Raw genomic sequence first — 23938 nt, 5'->3', positions numbered from 1 at the left:
CGGGTTCTCCCAACACACACACAAAGCCGGGGAGCTGACTCCCGTCGTGGAAGTGCAGGCAGTCAAAATCCACAAACGAGGTGCAGGTGAAAGGCGGGAACTACCAAACCGGGTGGGGGACCAAACGCAGCCGGCTGCGGGCACCGACCACCATCCTTTTGGTTTACCAGAGACTACGGTGTATCTGGCATAGTGAGTACAACCGTGCCCTCGGGCCGCGCACCGCACCGCACTAACACGCCCGCACCTCGCAACCACCGGGCCCCGGGACCATCACCCCCTGCCCACGGAGGGGTCAACACCAGGCTGCACAACACCGTCCCCGGGAGCCTAGTTAACGGCAGCGGTGGTGTCCACACTCACCACAACCTGTGGGTGGCGTCACGAACTTAAATCCCTAAACACCACGGCCCCGGCCGTGAACCTCCCCACCGAAACCCCTCACGTAGTGCCAGCCTCCCTTCAGGCGCTCGAGCCACCCATCGACGAGCCCGGATCCGAGCGGCTCGGCTGCCAGCCGAACCCCGAGGCGGTACACATCTACTCCCGAACGCTCGCTGCTCCTCGGCGATCATAACAACTTGCCAAAGGTGAGTTTGAATGAGCATCACATGCATGAAACAAAGCTGTTTACCCACAATTTTGGAAAGGTGGCAACAATTTTTGGGGTTGCGTGTGAAATTATGTTCAATTTGCCCTTTTTTATGTTTGTTTGGTGTTGTTCCAATACACACAAAGGAAATAAACATGCTTATGACAAAACATAGGAAATTGCCATTATTTTGTGAGAGAAATACTTCATTTTCTGTAACTTCAGGGGTGTGAACACTTTTGGCTATGACTGTATATATATTTATATACAGTATACATATGTTTCCCATCCCTGGACATCTAATCTCTATGATGTAAGATTGTTCTACGCCCTGTACAGATCCAGGAATGACTCAGGAGTGAAACAGATGATATCGTTACATCTTATTAGCCGACATATTACAGTTTACAAGTCATTATCACAAGGTTCCGAAAATGCTAATGTCCTCGCTCACAACAGTAATTACAAAAACAGGAAGCACCACACACAGGCAATGTTAACAACTCCGAGACAGATGAGGGTAATTATTCCACCCAAATGTCACAAGATTTCTTCTTTTCCATCATGTTATTGCAAATTGTATTGTGATAATGACAGTAACCGTTTATAATATTCCTGTGCATTCCTTCCTAGGTCACCAAAGTCATAGATTAGGGTGTACACTGATTCCCAGTCTCTTAAATGGAATGATCTCTTTTAAAAAATTACCTATTGATTAGTTTTTTAAAAAATGTTATCATTTTTTTAAGATATTAGAATCTTTATTAAAAAATAATCATGCATTTCACACTAGTTACTGGGTTTTTTTTTTAGGCTCGGACATGTGTTGTTTCCTGAAACAACAGGAAGTCAATAAGCCACAATGAAAAGACTGGGGCCCTATCTTTTCTATTGATGAATCTAATGAGTGTGTGCACACGGTACTGTAAAGGATGGGGGAGTAGGATCAGCTGTGACAGAAGTATTACCTGCCAGTGTAATCCTGTCTCTGCTAACACGGTACAAAGATATATTTTACTTGTATCTGCTGAGAGAGAAACTCCTGTAAACTCTTTATGAAAGGACAGGAAGTATGAGCGTCATGGTCGTCTCCCTGCTGTTTTGAGACCAGTGACAGCGTTAGGACTGAAGTCTCTCATCTCCATCCTGACTCCTCATTTAAATGAAGTTTCCTTTCCTTTGGGGTCTTATGAGTTAATGTCAGGTTTGTTGCCAGCATCTCAGGGCAAGGCAGGTCAGCTGTAGCTGCTTTGAGCCCACGTCCATTTAGGTTTAAATAGTGGAGTTTTCCCACCACTCCTTGCTGTTGTTAAAATTCAATCTACTCTGGCCTTCTTGGTGGAAGGAGCTGCATAGGAATTGTCCTGTGCCCATACATCTGCTACTTTGGAGTCTGTCTGCTGCCATGAAGTTTGGTATTGGTAACCTTCTATTTATCCCTCGGTCTGTCTTTCCTTTCCCTCCGTGTTTATTAGTGCAGCAGTAGGACTGGTGTATGGCGCTGGCCATTTCCCTAGCCAGCGTGTGTACAGGGCTAGTGAAGGATTAGGTATCCGGCTCGGATTGGGACCGTATTGGGACGCTAGGGAGCTTAGGTAACAACTTGAGGTGAGTTCAGGAGGTGTACCCTCACCCGTCTCCATAGCCATAGGGCCCACAGTTGTTAAAGTGTCCCGGGTCCCCCCTTTCTTTGTGGTGTTTTTGTAGTGTGTCAGATGCCCATCGATCTGAACGCATGTGTCACACGGTACATACAGACATCTCCTACTCCTTGATTCAATCCGCATACAAGGTTATCCTGGAAAAATAGTTGCTTCCTTCTGCTCAGGCAATATTTACCAACTCTGAGGACTGTTTTTTCCAGCAGGGCAATGCGCCATGCCACACAGCTAGGTCAATCAATGTGTGGATGAAGGACCCCCACATCAAAACCCTGTCATGGCCAGCCCAATCTCCAGACCTGAACCCCATTGAAAACCTCTGGAATATAATCAAGAGGAAGATGGATAGTCACAAGCCATCAAACATAGAAGAACTGCTTACATTTTTGCACCAGAAGTGGCATAAGGTCACCCAAAAGCAGTGTGACAGACTGGAGGAAAGCAGCCAAGACGCAAGAAATCTGTGAGTACAAATCATGACTATTCCACAAAATATTGATATCTGATCTCTTCCTGAGATAAAACATTATTAGTATTGTTGTTGTTTCTAAATGATTATGAACTTGTTTTCTTTGCATTATTTGAGGTCTGAAGGCAGTGCATTGTTTTGTTATTTTGACCAATTGTCATTTTCCGAAAATAAATACAAAATGTATTGCTTGGAAATTTGGAGACGTTGTCAGTAGTTATAGAATAAAAGAACAATTTACATTTGACTGAAAAATATAGAGAGAAAAATCTGAAAAACTGACAATTTGGAAGCGGCCAGAGCTGTACATGAGATTATCTCAGCACAGGAACATTTGTTTTAACACATCCAATTGTGAAACGTATTATTAGTCCATGATCTAATGATGGAAATGTACTTGTCTCGGGGGTCAACTCCTTTGGAGTTTTTGAATGTTTGTTAGTAAAGAAATGAGCAACTTAATAATCCTATGAATAAGGTTCATGGCTTTTATGTCGTGTGTTCTGCAGATTTTCATCACATAAACATTGGTAAAATAACCCTGACATAAGCTTCACACTTCAGATGGGCAATAACTGCTGTGAGACGGAGGTGTGAAGCGATTGACCTTGCTGTTCCTATTGATTGACAGGTCGCGGTAACTGACTGTCAGTAAGAATTCTGACTCGTGAGCCCAGATTCCGGAAGTGCGCCGTTTCCTTCCCTACTCCTATTTCCTGTTCTACATCAATGAGCAAGAGAGGATTTACACAAGAACGTTTATCCCCCCGCCTCCGACCTGGTGATTATTCCTGAGATCCTATCTGATGCAAAGGGAACTGACCGGATGATTCACAAGTCACGAATATCGGTATCATCTATTATTTCTTCTTTGTTTGCGGAGCTCTTGTTTCTTGCAGACGTATTAATTGTACGCTTAATGAATAAGAGGCGGCCTTATTGAAAATATCTAAAGGATAATGAATAAACGGAAATTCCTAATTTACTATTTTAATGAGGGCTGGCCATTCCGTCGCTTTGGGGCACATTCCATCCACTTTTTTCCGATTGCTCACGAGACCCCTACAATCTATTCTGTACTATGCTGCCCGGGTAATCCACCGGTCCCCCCGCTACTCCCCGACCTCTCCTCTCTGCCAATCCCTTCACTGGCTTTCCATTGCCCAACGACTACAGTTCGAAACACTAACCATGACCTACAAAGCCACAACCTGTCTCCTCCCTACATCTGTGACCTAGTCTCCCGGTACCTACCTGCACGTAACCTTAGATCCTCACAAGATCTCCTTCTCTACTCCCCTCTCATCTCCTCTTCCCACCGTCGCATCCAAGATTTTTCCCGTGCCTCCCCCATACTCTGGAATGCTCTGCCACAACATATCAGACTCTCGCCTATCTTGACAAGCTTCAAAAGGAACCTGAAGACCCACCTCTTCCGACAAGCCTACAACCTGCCGTAACCCTCAGTCTGATATAGCGCCACACAACCAGCTCTACCCTAACCTACTGTATCCTCACCCATCCCTTGCAGACTGTGAGCCCTCGGGGGCAGGGACCTCCATCCTCCTGTACCAGTCTGTGCCTTGTATTGTTTATGATTATTGTACTTGTCCCTACTATGTATACCCCTTTCCCATGCAAAGCGCCATGGAAATGATGGCGCTATAATAATAATAATAATAATAATAATAATAAAAATAATGAGTAAATGCCCCCAATCTTATCAGGAACCTGAATATTAGCAAATAGAGAGAAGAAGAAAAAGGGCCAGTACATAGGAATACACATTACTTAATTCCCACTAACAAAGAACGTTACATGACCCTCGGACACATATGGCGACAGATTTGCTACCCAAATCTCTGCAACGTATGTTTCACTCTCTGACAAAGAAGAGCGAAACATACGTTGGAGCGAAGGGGTTGCACAGAGCACAGTCTTGTTCAGTAAGCAGAAATTTTATTTATACTGTCTGCCTGTCTTTTTGTATATTCAATAACCTGGTACAATGCATAGGCACTTTATACAATAGGCAGTTATTTATTTTGTGTCTCTTTTTGTATTTATTAACTAGGCACAATGCATTGGCACTTTATATGATAGGCAGTTACTAATTACTTATTACCTACCTGATACACTGACTGTGGACACTGTGCTATCAGCCTAGTTTTCTTTGTAGCCCCGACTATGTATAATTTTATTCTTTGAATATATTAATTTTATCTCATTTTAATTCTTTAATAATAAATAAATATTTTAATTAGGCACAATCTGTTTGTATGGTTGCTATTTGTACAACCAGTTTCTTTGGTGTTTTATTACTGGATCCTCACCAGCGAAGAAAACGTAACATGACCCTCAGACACATATGGCGATATATTTACTACTCAAATCTCTGCAACTTACATGGAAGCAAAGCGTTTCAGAGAAAAACATACCGGGTTGCAATTGTGCAGCCAGGCTCTGATTCATGTTGCCCGTGATATAAACAATATAAACGACCTGACATATTGCCTTTAAAGGGAATCTGTCAGCAGGTTTTTGCTGTGTAATTTGAAGACAGCATGCTGTAAGAGTTAAACACAGATCAACAATGTGTCTCTTATTAAGCTCTGTGCTGTATTTACTTGAAATGATTGTTTTAGCACCAGGAGATTATCATTGCTTGGACTACATCAGCTAGTCCGACCACACCTCCTCCTGTGATAAGCCTCTCTGTGCTTATAGACATTGTACATAGAGATCCTGGTGTGGGTTAGCTGTGTCAGCTCTGCTGCATGTCTAAAACTAAAAACTCTGATTGTGTCACAGCTGTTGCACCCAGTAAACTCAGTGACACATCGTTGAATTCAGTCTCTGTGCTTACATCATACAGCTCTTAGATGAGGTTGAAAAAACCTGCTGACATATTCCGTTTAAAGCAAATCCATTAATATGAGAGTTGTTTCTGCAACATGTGCATGGACGTCTCCAAGCTACATTATATGAATGGGGCAACTACAGATATTTCTTCCATTCCAGCAACAGCTGTGCACAATACTGGACGCAGTTGTCGCCACTTTTGCAGTTATCGAAGATATTCCACTTTCTTTCTCTGGGCTATACAAAAATGTAACAACTTGGAAACTAGCACCAAGCTAATGACATATCTATTATTCTTAGGCCTCATGCACAAGGCAGTATGGATGCATGTCATACATGTCCATAATACAGCATGCAAAGAAACCCACGGGCTCATACTGTACCTGTGTGTATCTCTGTCATGCTCGGTAAGGGGGAGTAACAAGCAAGCGGTGAAAGGTAAGGGAAGGGTACCCCTGCGTCTAGGGAAGGAGGAGATGGTGACTCCTGAGCAATCCTACTACTGGTCCCAGGGGTTTCTCACCACCCTAGATAGGTTCCACACCTATGCGCCGAGCTGGATACCTGACCCAAGGTATCCCTAGTGCTGGCCCTAAATAGGGAATGGATGGGATGAGCTCTTCGTCAACACCACTAAACGCTACAGGAAGACACAAGGAGGACACACGGGTAAAAATTATGAATTACTTATCCACAGATGACTCCGGCAGGAGTTCAGTAACGATACCAAAGAGGAGTACAAGCCACCTGCTTGCAACCAGAGCTATAATGAACTGAATAATATCACCAGCAGAAGTCCAGGGAAGAAGGGAGTTTTTACACACCAAGAGAATACTGATGATCAGCAGCTGGGTGGAAGGCGAGCTCCTGCTGGGTCCAAAAGGGGGAGAGATGAAAATCCAGCAGGAAAGCTACCTATACCAATGAATACTGACAGCAGGAACAATAGAAAGTCAGAGAGCATTCTGTGCAGCCAAACGCTGTGACCTTCTATTGCCAGAAACCACATAACACGCCCATGACAATCTCTGACTTTATTCACAGGCATACATTATTGCAGTTACAATTCTGTTTATTGTTTTTTGGTGTTTTTTTGCCTATTTTTCCATTTGTGCCAAATACTCCTTTCAATTTGTGCCTTTTTTAAGTCTAATTTCTCAGTTTACTTTTTCATGTTCGTCATTGTGGCCGAGGTTTGGTGTTTCCACATCTTTTCGACTGAATCTTTAATTACAACTTTTTGGTAAGTTGCTTAGTTTTTACACAAGTTTCCTACCCTAAGAGAGTGATTTTATGTATGTCTGAAAATGCATTTATTTTTATTATTTATTTTTTTAGAAAATTTTGCAATAACTTAGCCTAACATGTCACTTTTTGCTCTAAAAAGGTACAAAAAAAAAAAAAAGAAAGGGTAAGAGACAAAAATAAAGAACACTTTTGTGCAAAATTCATAAACAATATTCAAAAATCTGCAACAAAAAGGAAAGAATACCACGAGGAAAAAGAAGAATATAAAGCTGAAATCCAAGATAACATAAATAATGAATTGGAATGATAGAGTTGCATATTCCATAGCTCGTCATATCATGGAGGTAATATTTCCTGTAGAAGACATTCTTCACGACAGTCCAAAACGTTGACAAGCTATGTGATGAATTTGTACAGTTCATAGAAGCACGTCATCATGAAATTGGTACCTCCATAGATAAGTATTCGTATTCAATGCATTTTTCTGCATCTTTGGTGCAGAGGAAGAAAAAATCTGCAATTAGGAGGCTTGGAAAAGTATTCCCAAGTCCAATCCCTGGATTAATGATCTATATGATGTAAATTAGCTCTTATATTTTAAAGCGGTTGGCCACTAATTTTTACTGATGGCCTATTCTTAGGATATCTGAGGGTGCGTCATCCACCGATCAGCTGTTACCGGTGGCAGTTGGAATTTTTCGGATTCTGCAAGACTGCATCAGCTCTGTCATTTCCATAGTCGTCGGGGCCGGGTACTAGCAAATAAATAAAGGGTTGACCTGACCACTATAGTCTTGCCAGAGTTGCTCTGACCGCCTCGGAGAACTTCCACCTGGTTGCACCTGATTGGCAAGGGTGCTAAGTTTGGCACACCCACGATCCACTGATCAGATATGATGGCCTATCCTACGGACAGGTCATCGATACAAAAATAGGGGACGACCTCTTCAACCTCAATATCGGTGGGATCAATATCGGTGGGATCAATATCGGTGGGATCAATATCGGTGGCGCCCCGATTCTACCACGACAGATGATGTCATGGAAGAGAAGGATCCAGTGGTTGGAATTTCAATGGTTGATACTTTTATCCAGAAGGGCGGGGAGATAAGCCGCTGCCAGAGGAGTTTCCTAGCGGCTCTTTGAGGACTCAGTTGATCTACGTGTTCCTATATATGTGGATTTTGTAGACAGCTACCGGATGAATGATTGTCCAGCCAACAGATATCTACTCTACATAGCTTTATACCTCATATATATTTTTAAAAGTATAGTCAACCAGATACCAATCACAACATCCTGTGTTAGGCTGGAGAGTCCCTTAGAAGCACTGGCATACAATGTTACCTCTCAATACAGCACTTTCTATCTCACCTCTGTAAAAGCACTGTAAAAACTGTGAAAAATTACAGACATTGCAACTTCTACATAAAGGGTTTGTTCAGTTTATAAAACACTTTGTCACAAACCCTACGGGGAAATTCTGTGTTAAAGCACCGCTCCAGCGTTCTTCTTTTTTTAGTGCTGGAGTGGCGCTTTAAATCTAAGCCCCCTTTCATTAATTGACCTTCAGTTTGCTGGCATCGCTCCAGTTCTGCGACGCGGTCTTGTGTCGGTTACTTCTGACTGTCCAGTAGTCGGACATTAAATAACAAAATCTCAATACAAGTCTATGAGGGCCAGAATGAGGCTATCATAGACTTATAGTGAGTTTTGACCTCTGTGAAACACTGGACCTGCCAGCAGGTCACAAATCACAGGAGGAGAGCTGGAGATATGCTGGAAACAGATGAAGACGCTGGAGGGCGAGTATCAGACGAGGGGCAGGGGGCTTCCATTTAAAGCACTACTCCAGCGCTGAAAAGAAAACCCTAAAAAAACGCTTGAGTAGTGCTTTAACATAGGAGAATATTTTGTAGAAGATCATTATTTAATATACTAGAAGGTGGCCCGATTCTACGCATCGGGTATTCTAGAATTTACGTATTGTGTAGTTCATGTATGATTTTTGTTATATATATATATATATATATATAGATGTTGTTGTGTGTAGTTACCAAGTGTTTGTGTAGGGGCTGTACATGTTCTGGGTGTTGTCTGGGTGTGACGGGGGGTGAGAGCAGTGTTGTATGTGTGTTGCGTGTGTTGCGTTGTTTGTGGAGCGCTGTGTGTCTGTAGCGTTGTGTGTGTGTTGCGCGGTTTGTGTGTGTGTGGTGTGTTTTGGGGGGAGGTATGTTTTGTGCAATGTGTGTGTTGTGCGGTATGTGCGTATATTTGTGTGTGCCGCGGTGTTTGTGTGTTGGGTGTTGTGTGTGTGCAGCGTTGTCTGTGTGTGTGGGTGTCTGTGTAGGGCAGTTGTTTGTGGTTCCCAGTGTGTGTGTGTGTGGTGTGTGGTGTGTTGTGCAGTGCGCGCGCGTGTGTGTGTGTGTGTGTTGGGGGGAGGTGCGCACTCCCAAACGTGCTCCATCCCCCATGCAGCGCACTCCCCATCGTGCTCCATCCCCCATGCAGCGCACTCCCCATCGTGCTCCATCCCCCATGCAGCGCACTCCCCATCGTGCTCCATCCCCCATGCAGCGCACTCCCCATCGTGCTCCATCCCCTATGCTGCGCACCCCCCCATCGTGCTCCATCTCCCATGCTGCGCACTCCCAAACGTGCTCCATCCGCCATGCTGCGCACTCCCAAACGTGCTCCATCCGCCATGCTGCGCACTCCCAAACGTGCTCCATCCGCCATACTACGCACTCCCCATCGTGCTCCATCCCCTATGCTGCGCACTCCCCATCGTGCTCCATCCCCGATGCTGCGCACCCCCCCATCATGCTCCATCCCCGATGCTGCGCACCCCCCCATCGTGCTCCATCCCCCATGCTGCACCAGCATCAGCCTCTCTGCCCCCGGCATCAGCTTCTCTGCCCCCAGCATCAGCCTCTCTCCTCCCAGCATCAGCCTCTCTCCTCCCAGCATCAGCCTCTCTCATCCTAGCATCAGCCTCTCTCCTCCCAGCATCAGCCTCTCCTCTCTGTCCCCAGCATCAGCCTCTCTCCTCCCAGCCTTCCCCAGCATCAGCCTCTCTCCTCCCAGCCTCCCTCCTCCCACCCTCCCCCAGCATCAGCCTCCCTCTCCCAGCCTCCCCCAGCATCAGCCTCCCCCAGCATCAGCCTCTCTTCTCTCAGCCTACCTCTCCCAGCCTCCCTCCTCCCAGCCTCCCTCAGCATCAGCCTCCCTCTCCCAGCCTCCCCAAGCATCAGCCTCCACCAGCATCAGCCTCTCTCCTTCCAGCCTCCCCCAGCATCAGCCTCCGCCAGCATCAGCCTCTCTCCTTCCAGCCTCCTCCAGCATCAGCCTCCCTCTCCCAGCCTTCCCCAGGATCAGCCTCTCTCCTCCCAGCCTCCGTCCTCCCAGCCTTCCCCAGCATCAGCTTTCCCCTCCCAGCCTCCCTCAGCATCTGCCTTCCCCAGCATCAGCCTCTCTCCTCCCAGCCTCAGCCTCTCTCCTTCCAGCCTCCCCCAGCATCAGCCTCTCTCCTTTCAGCCTCCCTCAGCATCAGCCTCCCGTTCCCAGCCTTCCCCAGGATCAGCCTCTCTCCTCCCAGCCTCCTTCCTCCCAGCCTCCCCCTCCCAGCCTCCCTCAGCATCAGCCTTCCCCTCCCAGTCTCCCCCAGCATCAGCCTCCCCAAGCATCAGCCTCCACCAGCATCAGCCTCTCTCCTTCCAGCCTCCCCCAGCATCAGCCTCCACCAGCATCAGCCTCCCTCGTCCCAGCCTCCCCCAGCATCAGCCTCCCCCTCCCAGCCTCCCCCAGCATCAGCCTCTCTCCTCCCAGCATCAGCCTCTCTCATCCCAGCATCAGCCTCTCTCCTCCCAGCATCAGCCTCTCCTCTCTGTCCCCAGCATCAGCCTCTCTCTTCCCAGCCTTCCCCAGCATCAGCCTCTCTCCTCCCAGCCTCCCCCAGCATCAGCCTCCCCCAGCATCAGCCTCTCTTCTTCCAGCCTCCCCCAGCATCAGCCTCTCTCCTTCCAGCCTCCCCCAGCATCAGCCTCCCTCTCCCAGCCTTCCCCAGGATCAGCCTCTCTCCTCCCAGCCTCCGTCCTCCCAGCCTTCCCCAGCATCAGCTTTCCCCTCCCAGCCTCCCTCAGCATCAGCCTTCCCCAGCATCAGCCTCTCTCCTCCCAGCCTCAGCCTCTCTCCTTTCAGCCTCCCCCAGCATCAGCCTCTCTCCTTCCAGCCTCCCTCAGCATCAGCCTCCCCTTCCCAGCCTTCCCCAGGATCAGCCTCTCTCCTCCCAGCCTCCTTCCTCCCAGCCTCCTTCCTCCCAGCCTCCTTCAGCATCAGCCTTCCCCTCCCAGTCTCCCCCAGCATCAGCCTCCCCCTCCCAGCCTTCCCCATGATCAGCCTCTCTGCTCCCAGCCTCCTCCAGCACGCCGTGCTCCTCTGCCGACACTCACACACCCGATCGCATCCACTCACACACACCCGATCGCATCCACTCACACACACCCGATCGCATCCACTCACACACACCCGATCGCATCCACTCACACACACCCGATCGCATCCACTCACACACACCCGATCGCATCCACTCACACACACACGATCGCATCCACTCACACACACCCGATTGCATCCACTCACACACACCCGATCGCATCCACTCACACACACCCGATCGCATACACTCACACACACAGACACTGACGATATCGCACATACGCGCTGACATTCACAACATCCGGAGATACCACATGCCTCTGGCCATGTGATCCTCCGTCAGGTCCTGGAAGGTCACAACAGCACAGTATCGAGGCCGAGAAGCAAGCGATATCGCCGGATGCTGTGAGTGTGTGGATGCGATGTGAGGTGTATGTGAGGTGTGTGTGAGGTGTGTGTGAGGTGTGTGTGAGAGTGAGTGTGATCTGATGTGTGTGTATGTTTGTGTGTGTGCTGTTAAGTGTGTGCATGTGGATCTTCCGCCGCAGCAGGACCTTGATGCGCTTGTAACCATGCGAGCATGGTTACCAACGTATCCACACCACTCCCGTGCGAGCGGGGGCCGGGGGGGGGTGGGGGGGGGGAGTACAGTACTCACCTCCGTGACAGCCGTGTCAGTTCAGGGAATGCGCGGGGGGGGGGGGGAGGGGGAGGGGGAGAGGGGGGGGGGGGAGTACAGTACTCACCTCCGTGACAGCCGTGTCAGTTCGGGGAATGCGCGGGGGGAGGGAGGGGGCGGGGCCAGAGCTAGCGTGCATTGCGTGAGGGGGGCGGGGCGTGGCCGAATTGCCAATGCCTGCAGGGTGCCGGGGCGAGAGGCCAATCTGTGGGGGGGGGCGGAGCCTGGGCGAGCGGCTGGCCAATCCGTGTGGGGGCGCAGCCTGGGCGAGCGGCCAATCCGTGTGGGGGGGCGGGGCCATGGCGAGCCCAGCGGCCAATCAGCTTTGTGTCACCGTAAGGACACAATTTTGGAGCATGACAGACAGACAGATAGACAGACAGATAGACAGACAGATAGACAGACAGACAGACAGACAGACAGACAGAATAAGGCAATTATATATATAGACAAGTATCCTTAGCAGTACAATCCTATCTTTTCTCTTTCTTGTTAGTGTTATATCACATATTTCTATAGGGGATCGTCAGCACAAATTATTATATGTATAGCTTTAAAATAAGGAAAAATATATTTAGGAAAGTATTGAATGACAGCTGCCTAATAATAATTAGCATACTCTAAAGCTGCTTTCGTATTTTGGGGCCGCAATGTTTTTCTTTTCTTGCTGTGATAGCGGTAAAACTGCAGCGTTTTTTTTGGCACAATTTTTGAAAAATGGTGCGCAGTTAAGACACGACTGCAGCAATAAAAAGCACAGCTCAGCCGCAATATGAGAACACAGCATTAATCCTTTCATGCTATTGAATCATTTGGGCTTTGCAGCAGCTACCTGGCATTGTGCGGTGCAGTTAAAGAAGTTGTCCCCTACTTTTACACTGATGGCTTATCCTTAGGATAGATCATCAATGTATGGTCTGCCGGGGACCACCACGCAGCACACCCGCCGATCAGCTGATTGTGGACCCGGCGACGGCAGCAGTTCCAGAGCTGCTCCGCCTTCTGATACTGGCGGTGCTTGGGTACTGTGCATCCATCTCCTATTGATCTGAATAGGACGTGGATGTGCAGTACCCGGCCAGATGACTGAGTAGCTCCATAAGTGAGCATTTCCAGCACCCTGCTGACTCTGCTGGGACCAAGAACAGGTGGTCGGCAGGGGTGCGTCAACCACCGATCAGCTGTTACCGGGAGTGGTCGGACGTTTTCGGATGCTGCCGAATTACAGTAGCTCTGTCACTTCTATACTGGTTGGGGCCGGGTACTATCAAAGGAATAAAGAGTTGACTTGTCATACATGGCCACTATAGCTTTGACAGAGTTGGTTCAGCCGCATTAGAGAACTTTATACCTGGTCACACCTGATCGGCAGGGGTGCTCACCGATCAGACATGATGGCCTATGCTAAGGACAGACCATCAATAAAAAAAAGTAGTGGCCAACCTCTACAACCTCAATACCAGTGGGATCTGCAGACAGTCTAATGTGTATTGGAACAGCTGATCGGTGGGGGTGCAGAGTGTCGGACCCTGGCCGATCAGACAATGACCAATCCTAAGACGGGCTTTACAAGCTGCGACATCGCCAGCGATTGCTAGCGATGTCGAGCGCAATAGCACCTGGCCCCGTCGTACATGCGATATCTGGTGCTTGCTGCCGTAGCGAACATTATCGCTACGGCAGCTTCACACGCACATACCTGGTCGGCGACGTCGCTGTGACCGGCGAACAATCCCTCCTTCAAGGGGGAGGTGCGTTCGGTGTCACAGTGACGTCACTGCGACGTCACTAAGCGGCCGGCCAATAGAAGCGGAGGGGCGGAGATGAGCGGGACGTAACATCCCGCCCACCTTCTCCCTTCCGCATTGCCGGTGGACGCAGATAAGGATATGTTTGTCGTTCCTGCGGTTTCACACATAGGGATGTGTGCTGCCGCAGGAACGACAAACAACATTGTACCTGAAGCAGTAACGACATTATGGAAATGAACGACGTGACACAGATCAGCGATTTTTTACTCTTTTGCGCTCGTTCATCGTCGCACCTAGGATTTACACATTGCGATGTCGCTACCGGAGCCGGATGTGCGTCACTAACGACGTAACCCCCACGATATATCGGTAGCGATGTTGCAACATGTAAAGCCCGCCTAAGGATTGGCCATAAATGTAAAAGTAGTGGACAACCACTTTAAGTTTATTACCTGGCACATAATTACTCAGTAGTAAGTAGGAACCTTAAACCCCGTTGCTATATGGTGGTTTTAGCTTTGATTTTTTTTAAAAAAAAAAACAAATATATGTAAGCAATAAGGGGCAGCATGGGGTGTCCAGGGGTTATCCTTGTTGCTTTGTAGCGCTAGGGTTCTGAGTTCAAATCCCACCAAGGACAACATATGCAAGGAGGTTGTATGTTCTGCCCGTGTTTCAGTGGGTTTCCTCTGGGTTCACCTGTTTCTTCCCAACACTCCAAAAACCATACTATAGATTGTGAGCCCCAATAATCCTATCCTAAACCTTAACTAAATCCACTGTGACAGGTTCTCCATAAAGATGAAACAGAAATCTTAGGGAACATTCGAGTCCTCACCTTGTTCTTCCAGGATTCCATTCGGAATCTTCTTATCTCCGGAGTTCACGTCTGCTTTCCGACTCTTTCTGGACCTTGAAAAAAAGAGGCCTCTTAGCATGATCGCAGCAGCCGCCGACTACTTCTCCCAATAGCTTCAATACAGGAAGCCGCGTTCTTGTTATAGTTAAGTTCCTGTTACAGCCACACAGTTTTAACACTTTGATGTTACATATAAGTTAAAGTATAAGGCTCATCTTGTCCCAGCTCAGTGCTTGTGACCACGGACACGTAGATGGAAGCTCTTGGACCTCATGTCTACTCTACTCTTGGATACACCACTAAATAGTGGGCAACTTTGCCCATTTGTTGCCCTTTGCGTTTGATACACAGGATCAGTATATTACATATGTGCCATCGCTGTGTGATAATCAGGCTCAATGCCCCCAGTGCCGATGTTCTTATATGTAGCATCGGGGGTCCATGGCACTCTTAAGAGTTTTGGGGTCCCAGCTCCACTCCATATATCTTCACCGCTGTGTGACCTCATCAAAGCCACAGAAACTTATTACACAACCAACTAAAAAACTCATTGACTCCTGAAGTCCGGTCTTTTACATATTTTGCAATTAATATTGCAATTTCCACCAAAATTCACAGGAAAAATGTCACTGATCGCACGCCCTGTGCCACACTGTAACACAACTCACCATATAGAATAGTACACAGTCTCTCTTTATAAAGTCACAATTGTTTTGTACGAAGGATCCATTTTAATCTATTAATAATAGTAATAATAATTTAGTAACAATTGTATCTCATATACAGAGACTGATAAAACTGCAGACGCAAATAGACAGCATCCGATATCTCAGCTTCCTTCACCTCTGCGACTGCATTATTATGGCTGAAAGTAATGGTCTATAATACGGCTGTAACTGAATTTATGTCACCAGTACATCTAAAATGACTCTAAAGGGCGCTTTACACGCTGCAACATTGTTAGCGATGTCGCTGGTGAAAGTACCCGCCCCCGTCGTTTGTGTGTCACCGGCAAATCGCTGCCCGTGGTGAACAATATCGCTAGTACCCGTCACACGTACTTACCTTCCTAACGACGTCGCTGTGGCCGGCAAACAACCTCTTTTTTAAGGGAATGGTTTGTGCGGCGTCACACGGCAGGCCACCAATAGAAGTGGAGGGGCAGTGAGCAGCAGCATGAAAGTCACGCCCACCTCATTGCCGGTGGACGCAGGTACGGTGTTGTTCGTCGTTCCTGGAGTGTCACACATAGCGATGTGTGCTGCCTCAGGAACGGCGAACAACCTGCGTCCAAAATGAGCAACGATATTTGGGAAATAAACGACGTGTCAACGATCAACGATTTGGTGAGTATTTTGCATCGTTAGCGGTCGCTCGTACGTGTCACACGCAACGACGTCTCTAACGAGGCCGGAGGTGCGTCACGAATTCCGTGACCCCAACGACATCTCGTTAGCGATGTCGTTGCGTGTAAAGCGGCCTTTAGAGTTAATTCCAGCATTGAAAGTCATTGCTCAACCCACTGATCCCGAGAAGGAGAGATGAAATTCCGGTGACCGGCATAAAAAATATCATTATCGGCAGCACATTCACCCTGTGTAAAAAGAGAATGTGCTGCCGAGAACATGATATTGTGAGGGTACAGGACAATTGCATTAGCCATCGCTCTGCTTCCATCAGTTTTCATTTGTAACGCCCTGGCAAAATCAGGTGGTCACACAAGAAGGCCCCGCATAACACCATCCCTACCCACGGAGGGGTTAACATCCAGCTGCCATTACATCTCCCCCGGGGTGTCCCACAACAGCAGCGGTGGTGCCACCTTTCACCACACACCGTGGGTGGCGTCACGAACTGAATACGGCCAAGCCCGTACAACTACGTCCCCCTTTTCATTTTGCGTGTCCGCGTGACCTCCGGGTCCGGAGGCTCCCTCGAGCCACACAGCGGGTCCGGATCCGAGCAGTTCGGCTTTAAAAAGACGTGGGGGCGGCACACCCCGTTAGGAGAAAAAGAAGACCAGTAAACGAAGGTTGACAGACATTTTATCCTGTCGACCGACCCTCATTAAGGGGGTCAAACCGGACCCTTCTGAGTAGGTCTTAAAGGGAACTGACAGGTTCAATATGCACCCAGAACCACGAGCAGTTCAGGGTGCATGTTTTTAATTCCTCCCTAACCGTCCCTGTATCTAGTAGCATAGATAAAGAGATCTTCATAAAAAGTATTTCTAAAGATCCTTTATGATATGCTAATGAGCGCAGGGACTAGTCGCAAGGGTGTCACTTCCCCCAACTAGTCCTCTCTCTTAGCATGTTCACAGGGGCATGCGAACATTATATTCAATGCCCAGGGTCACTGGTGGTGACGCCCGTATCTGTGTCTCTTGTCACCACCTCTCAGATGCCAGGTTTTGGGTCAGTGCGCATGATTAGAAGTCCTGGCACTTCCGGTCAGCGTGCTAGACCTCGCTAAGCCGGGACGCGTACACCTGGCTTGATAGTGCGCATGACCGGAAGTGCCGAGACTTCTGATCATGCGCACTGACCCTACACCCGGTGGTGACTATGGGCACAGGTATGTGCGTCACTGCCGATCACGCAGGGCAATGGGCATGGGTATGCTTACATGCTAAGAGGGCGGACTAACGCCCCTGCAACTAGTCCCTGCGCTCATTAGCATATCATAAAGGATCTTTAGAAATAACTTTTTTCTAAAGATCTCTTTATCTATGCTACTAGATACAGGGACAGATAGGCAGGGATCAGAATACGCATATTGCACTTGACAGGTTCCCTTTAAGTCACTGCCAGATTCCTCCATCTTTTGTCTAATTTGCATGACGTCCATGAAGTCTGTACACAGACACAGAGCAGGACATAAAAATCCACCTCACTAACAAATGCAAAACTCATATTTCTAAAGGATCCACAGACAATGGGATCCATGTTACCCCTTCTTACGGCTCACAGATTACAAGTTTAGTCGATAAATGCTCATGATATCGTTGTGGGCATGAGATCGCCTTTATCCACCGTCAGATCCTGTGCGCACGCTGCAGATTTACCGCGGATTTTGCCACGGATTTGCTCCAGAAAATGAGTCTAACATTGCTGTAGTCATTCCCCAGCAAATCCTATGGGTTTTAAAAAGTGCTGTGCGCACACTGCGTTTTTTTAAACCCGCGGATTTACCGCTGCGGAATTAATGTGCATGTCACTTCTTTTCTGCAGGTACCTGCGGTTTTTGCCATAGATAATGGTAAAAATCCGCAGGGACCAACCTGCGGAAAATCCGCAGTAAATCAGCGGCAAACCGTGGCACAACCGCATGCGGATTTCACTGCGGTTTTGGTGCGTTTTTTTTACCGTGGGTGTGGGATTCTTTAAGAGGGTCCGGATTTTCCTTAAGGCCTCTTTCACACGTTCGTGCCTCCGGTACGTGTTTGGCAGTTTTCTCACGTACCGGAGACACGGGCACACATCGACATATGTTTTCCTATGGTTTCGCGCACACGTAAGTATTTTTGCACGGAACTTGTGTCCGTTCCGTACTTACGTGTGCCCGTGTGCTCCACACGCCGACATGTCTATTTTTCTCGGGCATCACGGGTGTCACACGTAACGCAAACGTGTCACACGTAACACACACAGACCACACGGATGTGTTCCGTGTGACACGCAGCGGAGAAAAGACATGTGTCTATTAAAAAAAAAACTTTACTCACCTTCTCCAGCCCTGCCGTCTCTGCCGCTGCTGTCACTTGCTTCCGACCGCCACTCATTATGCTCATTTAATATTCACTTCACTGCGGCCCGAAGCGGGAAGGCAGGACCGGAGACCGAAGATCAGCACCACGGACAGCGACGCCAGGGACAGGTGAGTTTAAAGTTCCCGTTCTCCGTGTGTTACCACGGATAACACACGGAGAACACATGTGTGCCATACACACAGCACACCGAGGGCAATACGCATCGTTGACACGTCCGTGAAACACGTGCGTGATTTTCACGGGCGTGTGAAAGAGGCCTAAGAAAAAGGTACTTTCTAGTGCGCACATAGCCTTAGGGGGGTTTTACACATTGCGACATCGCTTCCGAAATATCGTCGGGGGTCACGTCGTTAGTGACGCACATCCGGCGCCGGTAGCGACATCGCAACGTGTAAATCCTAGGTGCGATGATAAACGATCGCAAAAGCATCGAAAATTGGTGATCTGTGTAGCGTCATTCATTTCCATAATGTCGGGTCGACCGCAGGTACGATGTTGTTTGTCGCTCCTGCAGCTCCACACATCGCTGTGTGTAAACCCGCAGGAGCGACAAACATCTCCTTACCTGCGTCCCGACGGCAATGCGGAATGACACCAAAGAGCGACCGTTAACAATGGAAAATACTCACCTAATCGTCCATCGTTGACACGTCGTTACTTTTCAAAAAATCGTTGATTGTTGAGGGCGCAGGTTGTTTGTTGTTCCCGGGGCAGCTCACATCGCTATGTGTGACACCTCGGGAACGACGAACTACAGCTTACCTGCGGCCGCCGGCAATGCGGAAGGAAGGAGGTGGGTGAGATGTTACGTCCCGCTCATCTCCGCCCCTCCGCTTCTATTGGCCGGCCGATTAGTGACGTCGCGGTGACGCCGAACGCACCTCCCCCTTGAAGGAGGGATAGTTCAGCAGTCACAGCGACATCGCCGACCAGGTTTGTGCGTGTGACACTGCCGTAGCGATAATGTTCGGTAAGGCAGCAGTCACCACATATCGCATGTGCGACAGGGGCGGGTGCTATCGTGCTCGGCATCGATAGCCGATGCTAGCGATGTCGCAGCGTGTAAAGTACCCCTTAGGCTGCTTTCACACTACGTCCTTTAATATGCGTCCTGAACGTTTTTTTAACGCAAAAACGGATCCAGTGCAAATGCGTTTTCATTTCAATGCATTTGCAAAGGACTTGCGTAAACATGCGTTCACATGCGTTTGCGTGCGTTATAGTGAGGATCCAGCGACTTGCAGTTTTTTAACATTTTTCAAAAACGCTACTTGTAGCGTTTTTGAGCTGCATCCAAATACTGCAAATCGCTGGATCCTGACTATACTGCACGCAAACGCATGTGAACACTGGCGTGCTGATAGGCAGGATCCTGCTTGCTCTACTGAGCATCCACAGAAACCAGCCTGGTGTGATCAGTCTCTCTCTCCCCCTCCCTCTCTGTCTCTCTCCCCCTCCCTCTCTGTCTCTCTCCCCCTCCCTCTCTGTCTTTCTCCCCCTCCCTCTCTCCCCCTCCCTCTCTGTCTCTCTCCCTCTCCTCTCTCTTCCCCGCCTGAGAGCTGCGGACACTCGTAACCAAGGTAAATTTCGGGTAACCAAGCAAATCGCTTCTCTTAGTTACCCGATGTTTACGTTGGTTACGTGTGCAGGGAGCAGGCAGCCCGGCTCCTAGCAGCTGCGGATGCTCGTAACCAATGTAAATATCGGGTATCCAAGCAAGTTACCCGATGTTTACCTTGGTTACGAGCCTCCGCAGCTGTCAGATTCCGGCTCCCAGTCTATCACGTTCAGTTCCAGCCAATCACATGACTCCAATGCCCGCCCATAAACTTAAAGTGACAGGATCCTGCAAAATAATACATGCGTTTTTTTGCTGTAAAAGCAGGGTCCGCTTTTACAGCAAAAAAACGTTCATGACGCATGTTAAAACAACGTAGTGTGAAAGCAGCCTAAACACATCTTTCTTCAGAGGTTTCCTTTACTATTTCTGACAACTAAATGCTAAGAAGGAGAAGCGAAAGTTCATAAGGAAACCATCCCAAGGTAAGAACCAGTCATTACAGCTGCAAACAAAACCGTTGCATCTTATTATTGTATTCTGAAATGAATGGTTTCTTACTGGGATACCCGGGCCCAATTACTCTGAGAGTCCGCTTACCAGCGAAGCAGGAAATGTGCGAGATCTATTTTCATTTCCCTGCTTTTATCATGCACAGAACCCGCATCATCGATGTCATCTCACAGGAAAGCGCTCACGTCAGCGCACGTTGCAATCCCCTATACTTGGGGAATCCCGCTGAGCGGCTGATGCCCGGAACTTTAAAGTAAATATTCACTTTTTATCATCGTGAAAAGTCTGTGCCGATTAATTTCTTAATGTATCTTTATAGCAGATGTTGCTCCACTTTTCTGATACCGAGCTCCAAATCCCTTGCTGTATTATTGAGATGTAAAACTTAACGGGAATCCGCCGCTTCTTCTGAAAAGTCTAGTTTTGTAAATATTTAAATTCTCTTTAATTATCAAATTTTGTTAAGCTTTTTTTAAACTCTGAAATTATATTTTTTCCGCTTTTCCAGACGTACCCGCAAATGCTAACACCAGGCTGTCAATTTATTTAGTCATTTCCAATAGAAATCCCAGAGGAGCGGAACAATAAATAATATAAATTTAATAATATAAAATTTTGAGAAAAACTGTGTAAAAATTATTTGATGGGGAAGACAAGTATCACAGAGGTTGTCCACTTTTACAGAAAAATGTCTAAAAAGCTTGAAGATAACAAAATCAACATTGGTTACCTACTGAAGTCCTTGTTGCTCCAGTATTGCCTCTCCGCTGTTTCCCAATGGTGTGTGCTTACATGGCTACTGCGGAAGAATCGCATCTGTATCACGTGACCACTGCAGTCAATCATTAGTCTCAGCGGTCTTGTGCCATCTCCTCAGTATTAGACTGCTGAGCCCAGTGATTTGCTGCAGTGATCAAATGTTATAGATGTGACATCGCCACTTTAGCCATATGTCACGCTAGGTACAGGGAAGTACCAAGTGAACAGTGAAAGGTAAGAAGGGCAGGGAACAGGGAGATGGTAACCCCTGACCAAACCTACTACTTATCCCTGGGGTCCCTCCCCACCCTAGATAGGTTCCGTACCTATGTGCCGAGCCGGATACCTGACCCTAGGAATCCCTAGTGCTGGGCCCTAAATAGGGAACGGATGGGATGAGCTCTTCGTCAACCCCACTAAAAGCTAAAGGAAGACACAAGGAGGGGGAAAATGCATGAACTACTTATCCACAAATGACTCAGACAGAAGTTCAGAAAAGCCTCGGCAACCATACTACAGATGAGAGCAAGCCACCTGCTTGCAACCAGAGCTTGATTTAACTGAATAATACCACCAGCACCAGTCCAGGGAAGATGGTAGTATTTAAGCACCAAGAGAATACTGATAATCAGCAGCCGGACGGAGGTTTAGCTCCCGTGGTTCCTGAAGGAAAATAGATGAAAATCCAGCAGGAAAGCTGCCTAATACAATGAATACTAACAGCAGGAACAACAGAAAGTTTGGGAGCATTTTACGCAGCTAAACGCTGCGACCTTCTGCTGCCAGAAACCACATGCCTGTCCGTCATCCTTGGCACTCCTGTGACACCATGTCAGCAATGATTGGTGGGAAGCAGCGTACAGGCAATGCTGGAGCAACAAGTATGTCTGTAGCTGCCACTAGAGGGAGCTCACTGCACACTGGAGTGACTGAGTTCTCTGTACACACAAATAAACAATAAGCTCCCTCTAGTGGTGGCTCGGGGAGCCAGAATTATATTGTTACACTATGTCTACGCAGGGAATTTAGAGCTCTGTATCTGCGTATGCATAAGTCAGTAATGTGCTTAGTGCACCTCTGCAAGCAAGAATAGGTGAGAATATGATGGCACCTTTATAATGGATTCTTCACCTGCTTATAGGGAAAGGAAATATCAGTAGAGTAGTGTGTTATAAATCAGCTTCAGATTGGGCTGCCCTCATGGGCAGTGATGTGGCTTCATCTGATTATTACATCAGTGCCCAGTTACACTGGAGGATCTACCGGTGGCCAGTGTGACCATGGAAGTTTTTATTTGATTTTCTACATAAACACATTCACATCATAACATTAAAGCAATTTATATCTCATGGAAATGTTGTTACCTTAAAAGGTATCCAGCCAGAAGAATGAGCACGAAGCAAACGAACAGCGGCACCAGCACCGAAGTCAGAAGCGAAGAGGTGTCCGTAACAGGGGTGTCTGTGGTATCTGTAAAGAAAATGTAACATCATAAATATCTGAATATAATACTGATATCAGGTGAATAAATGTACGAGGTAGGATCCATGACCTCAATGGAGCAGAGGTGAGCATCCTTGGCCTCGGCTCCATTCATTGACTACGGGACTCCTGGAAATACCCCAGCTCTGTACTCAGCAGTCCCATAGACAGTGAATGCAGTGGAGGCGGAGTATGTGCATCTCTGCTCCATACAGGATGGGGCTGCAGACCCAAGTTCTTGGAGGATCCAGAGCGCCAATTTAGCGGTCAGACCCCAGTGATCAGTATATTATTACCTATTCTTTGGTTAGGGGAATAACTTGATTTGTTTTAGGCTATGTGCGCACAGTGCGTTTTTCGCGGCGTTTTTGCACGTTTTTCGGGTGCATTTTTGGCCTCAAAACTGCATGACTTTACTTCCCCAGCAAAGTCTATGAGTTTTCATTTTTGCTGTCCGCACACAACTGTTTTTTTAAGCTGCGTTTTTGAGCTTGAAAAAAAGAATGGGCATGTCAATTCTTTCCTGCGTTTTTCTGTGTTTTCCGCCCATGCAATGCATTGGAAAAACGCAGCAAAACGCAGAGATCAAAAACGCAGCAAAACGCAGCCAAAAACGCACCAAATCGCGGTAAAAACGCATGCATTTTTTGATGCGTTTTTTTCGACGCAGGTGCGTTTTTGTGCGTTTTTGGCGGCCAAAAACGCACAAAGGCGCAGCGTCAAAAAAACGCAGCGTGCGCACATAGCCTTAGAATAACCCTTTAAGAAGAGAACACAAATGTATGGAGTCTTGCCCCTAGCACCAACGGTGATCACCGGAATAATGGGGAACATACAATATTTGTGCAGCATAAGCCAACATTGAGGAAGGAAGAATTGGTCCATTTAACTTCCACTTCCAGTCCGTTTATGGGATTGCCCCAACTATTGGCTGCACCACCCAAGTTTAGCAGCATCACCCACTCTTAGGTCCCATTCACACGTCCGTCTTTCCAGTACATATGTGTCCATTTTTACACGTACTGGAGACACGTTCACTTGCATACTCATTAGAATCTCTGTTGATCTTCACAGCTCCGTTTTTTCGCATGGACTTTGTGTCCGTGTGAACCTCACGTGTCCTTGTGATCTACACGGATACATGTCCATTTTTTTTGACAAGGGCAAAAAGAAGTACGCGAAACATACATAAGGAACACAAATGGCATCCGTGTATCATCCAGGTGACTCGTGCTAGAATTAAATGCATTCAAGAAATTAATGACTTTTGTGTTAAAGATGTGCAAATATGATAGA

The 23938-nt window shown here is 47.6% G+C and overlaps 1 protein-coding gene across 1 annotated transcript in view; it reads right to left on the bottom strand.

Moving 5' to 3' along the window:
• The window catches only part of PTPRE (protein tyrosine phosphatase receptor type E), a 285049-nt gene that overhangs the window by 79610 nt on the left and 181501 nt on the right, over positions 1-23938 (bottom strand). The window contains exons 3-4 of the mRNA XM_075348447.1: positions 22525-22630; positions 14538-14611 (exon numbers count right to left, since the gene is read on the bottom strand). Coding sequence (XP_075204562.1) covers positions 14538-14611; positions 22525-22630 — 180 coding nt within the window. The remainder of the gene's footprint in view (positions 1-14537; positions 14612-22524; positions 22631-23938) is intronic.

The sequence above is a fragment of the Anomaloglossus baeobatrachus genome, chromosome 5 (genome assembly GCF_048569485.1).
Source record: "Anomaloglossus baeobatrachus isolate aAnoBae1 chromosome 5, aAnoBae1.hap1, whole genome shotgun sequence".
Lineage (NCBI taxonomy): Eukaryota > Metazoa > Chordata > Amphibia > Anura > Aromobatidae > Anomaloglossus > Anomaloglossus baeobatrachus.
This window is presented reverse-complemented; position numbering and strand designations above follow the sequence as displayed.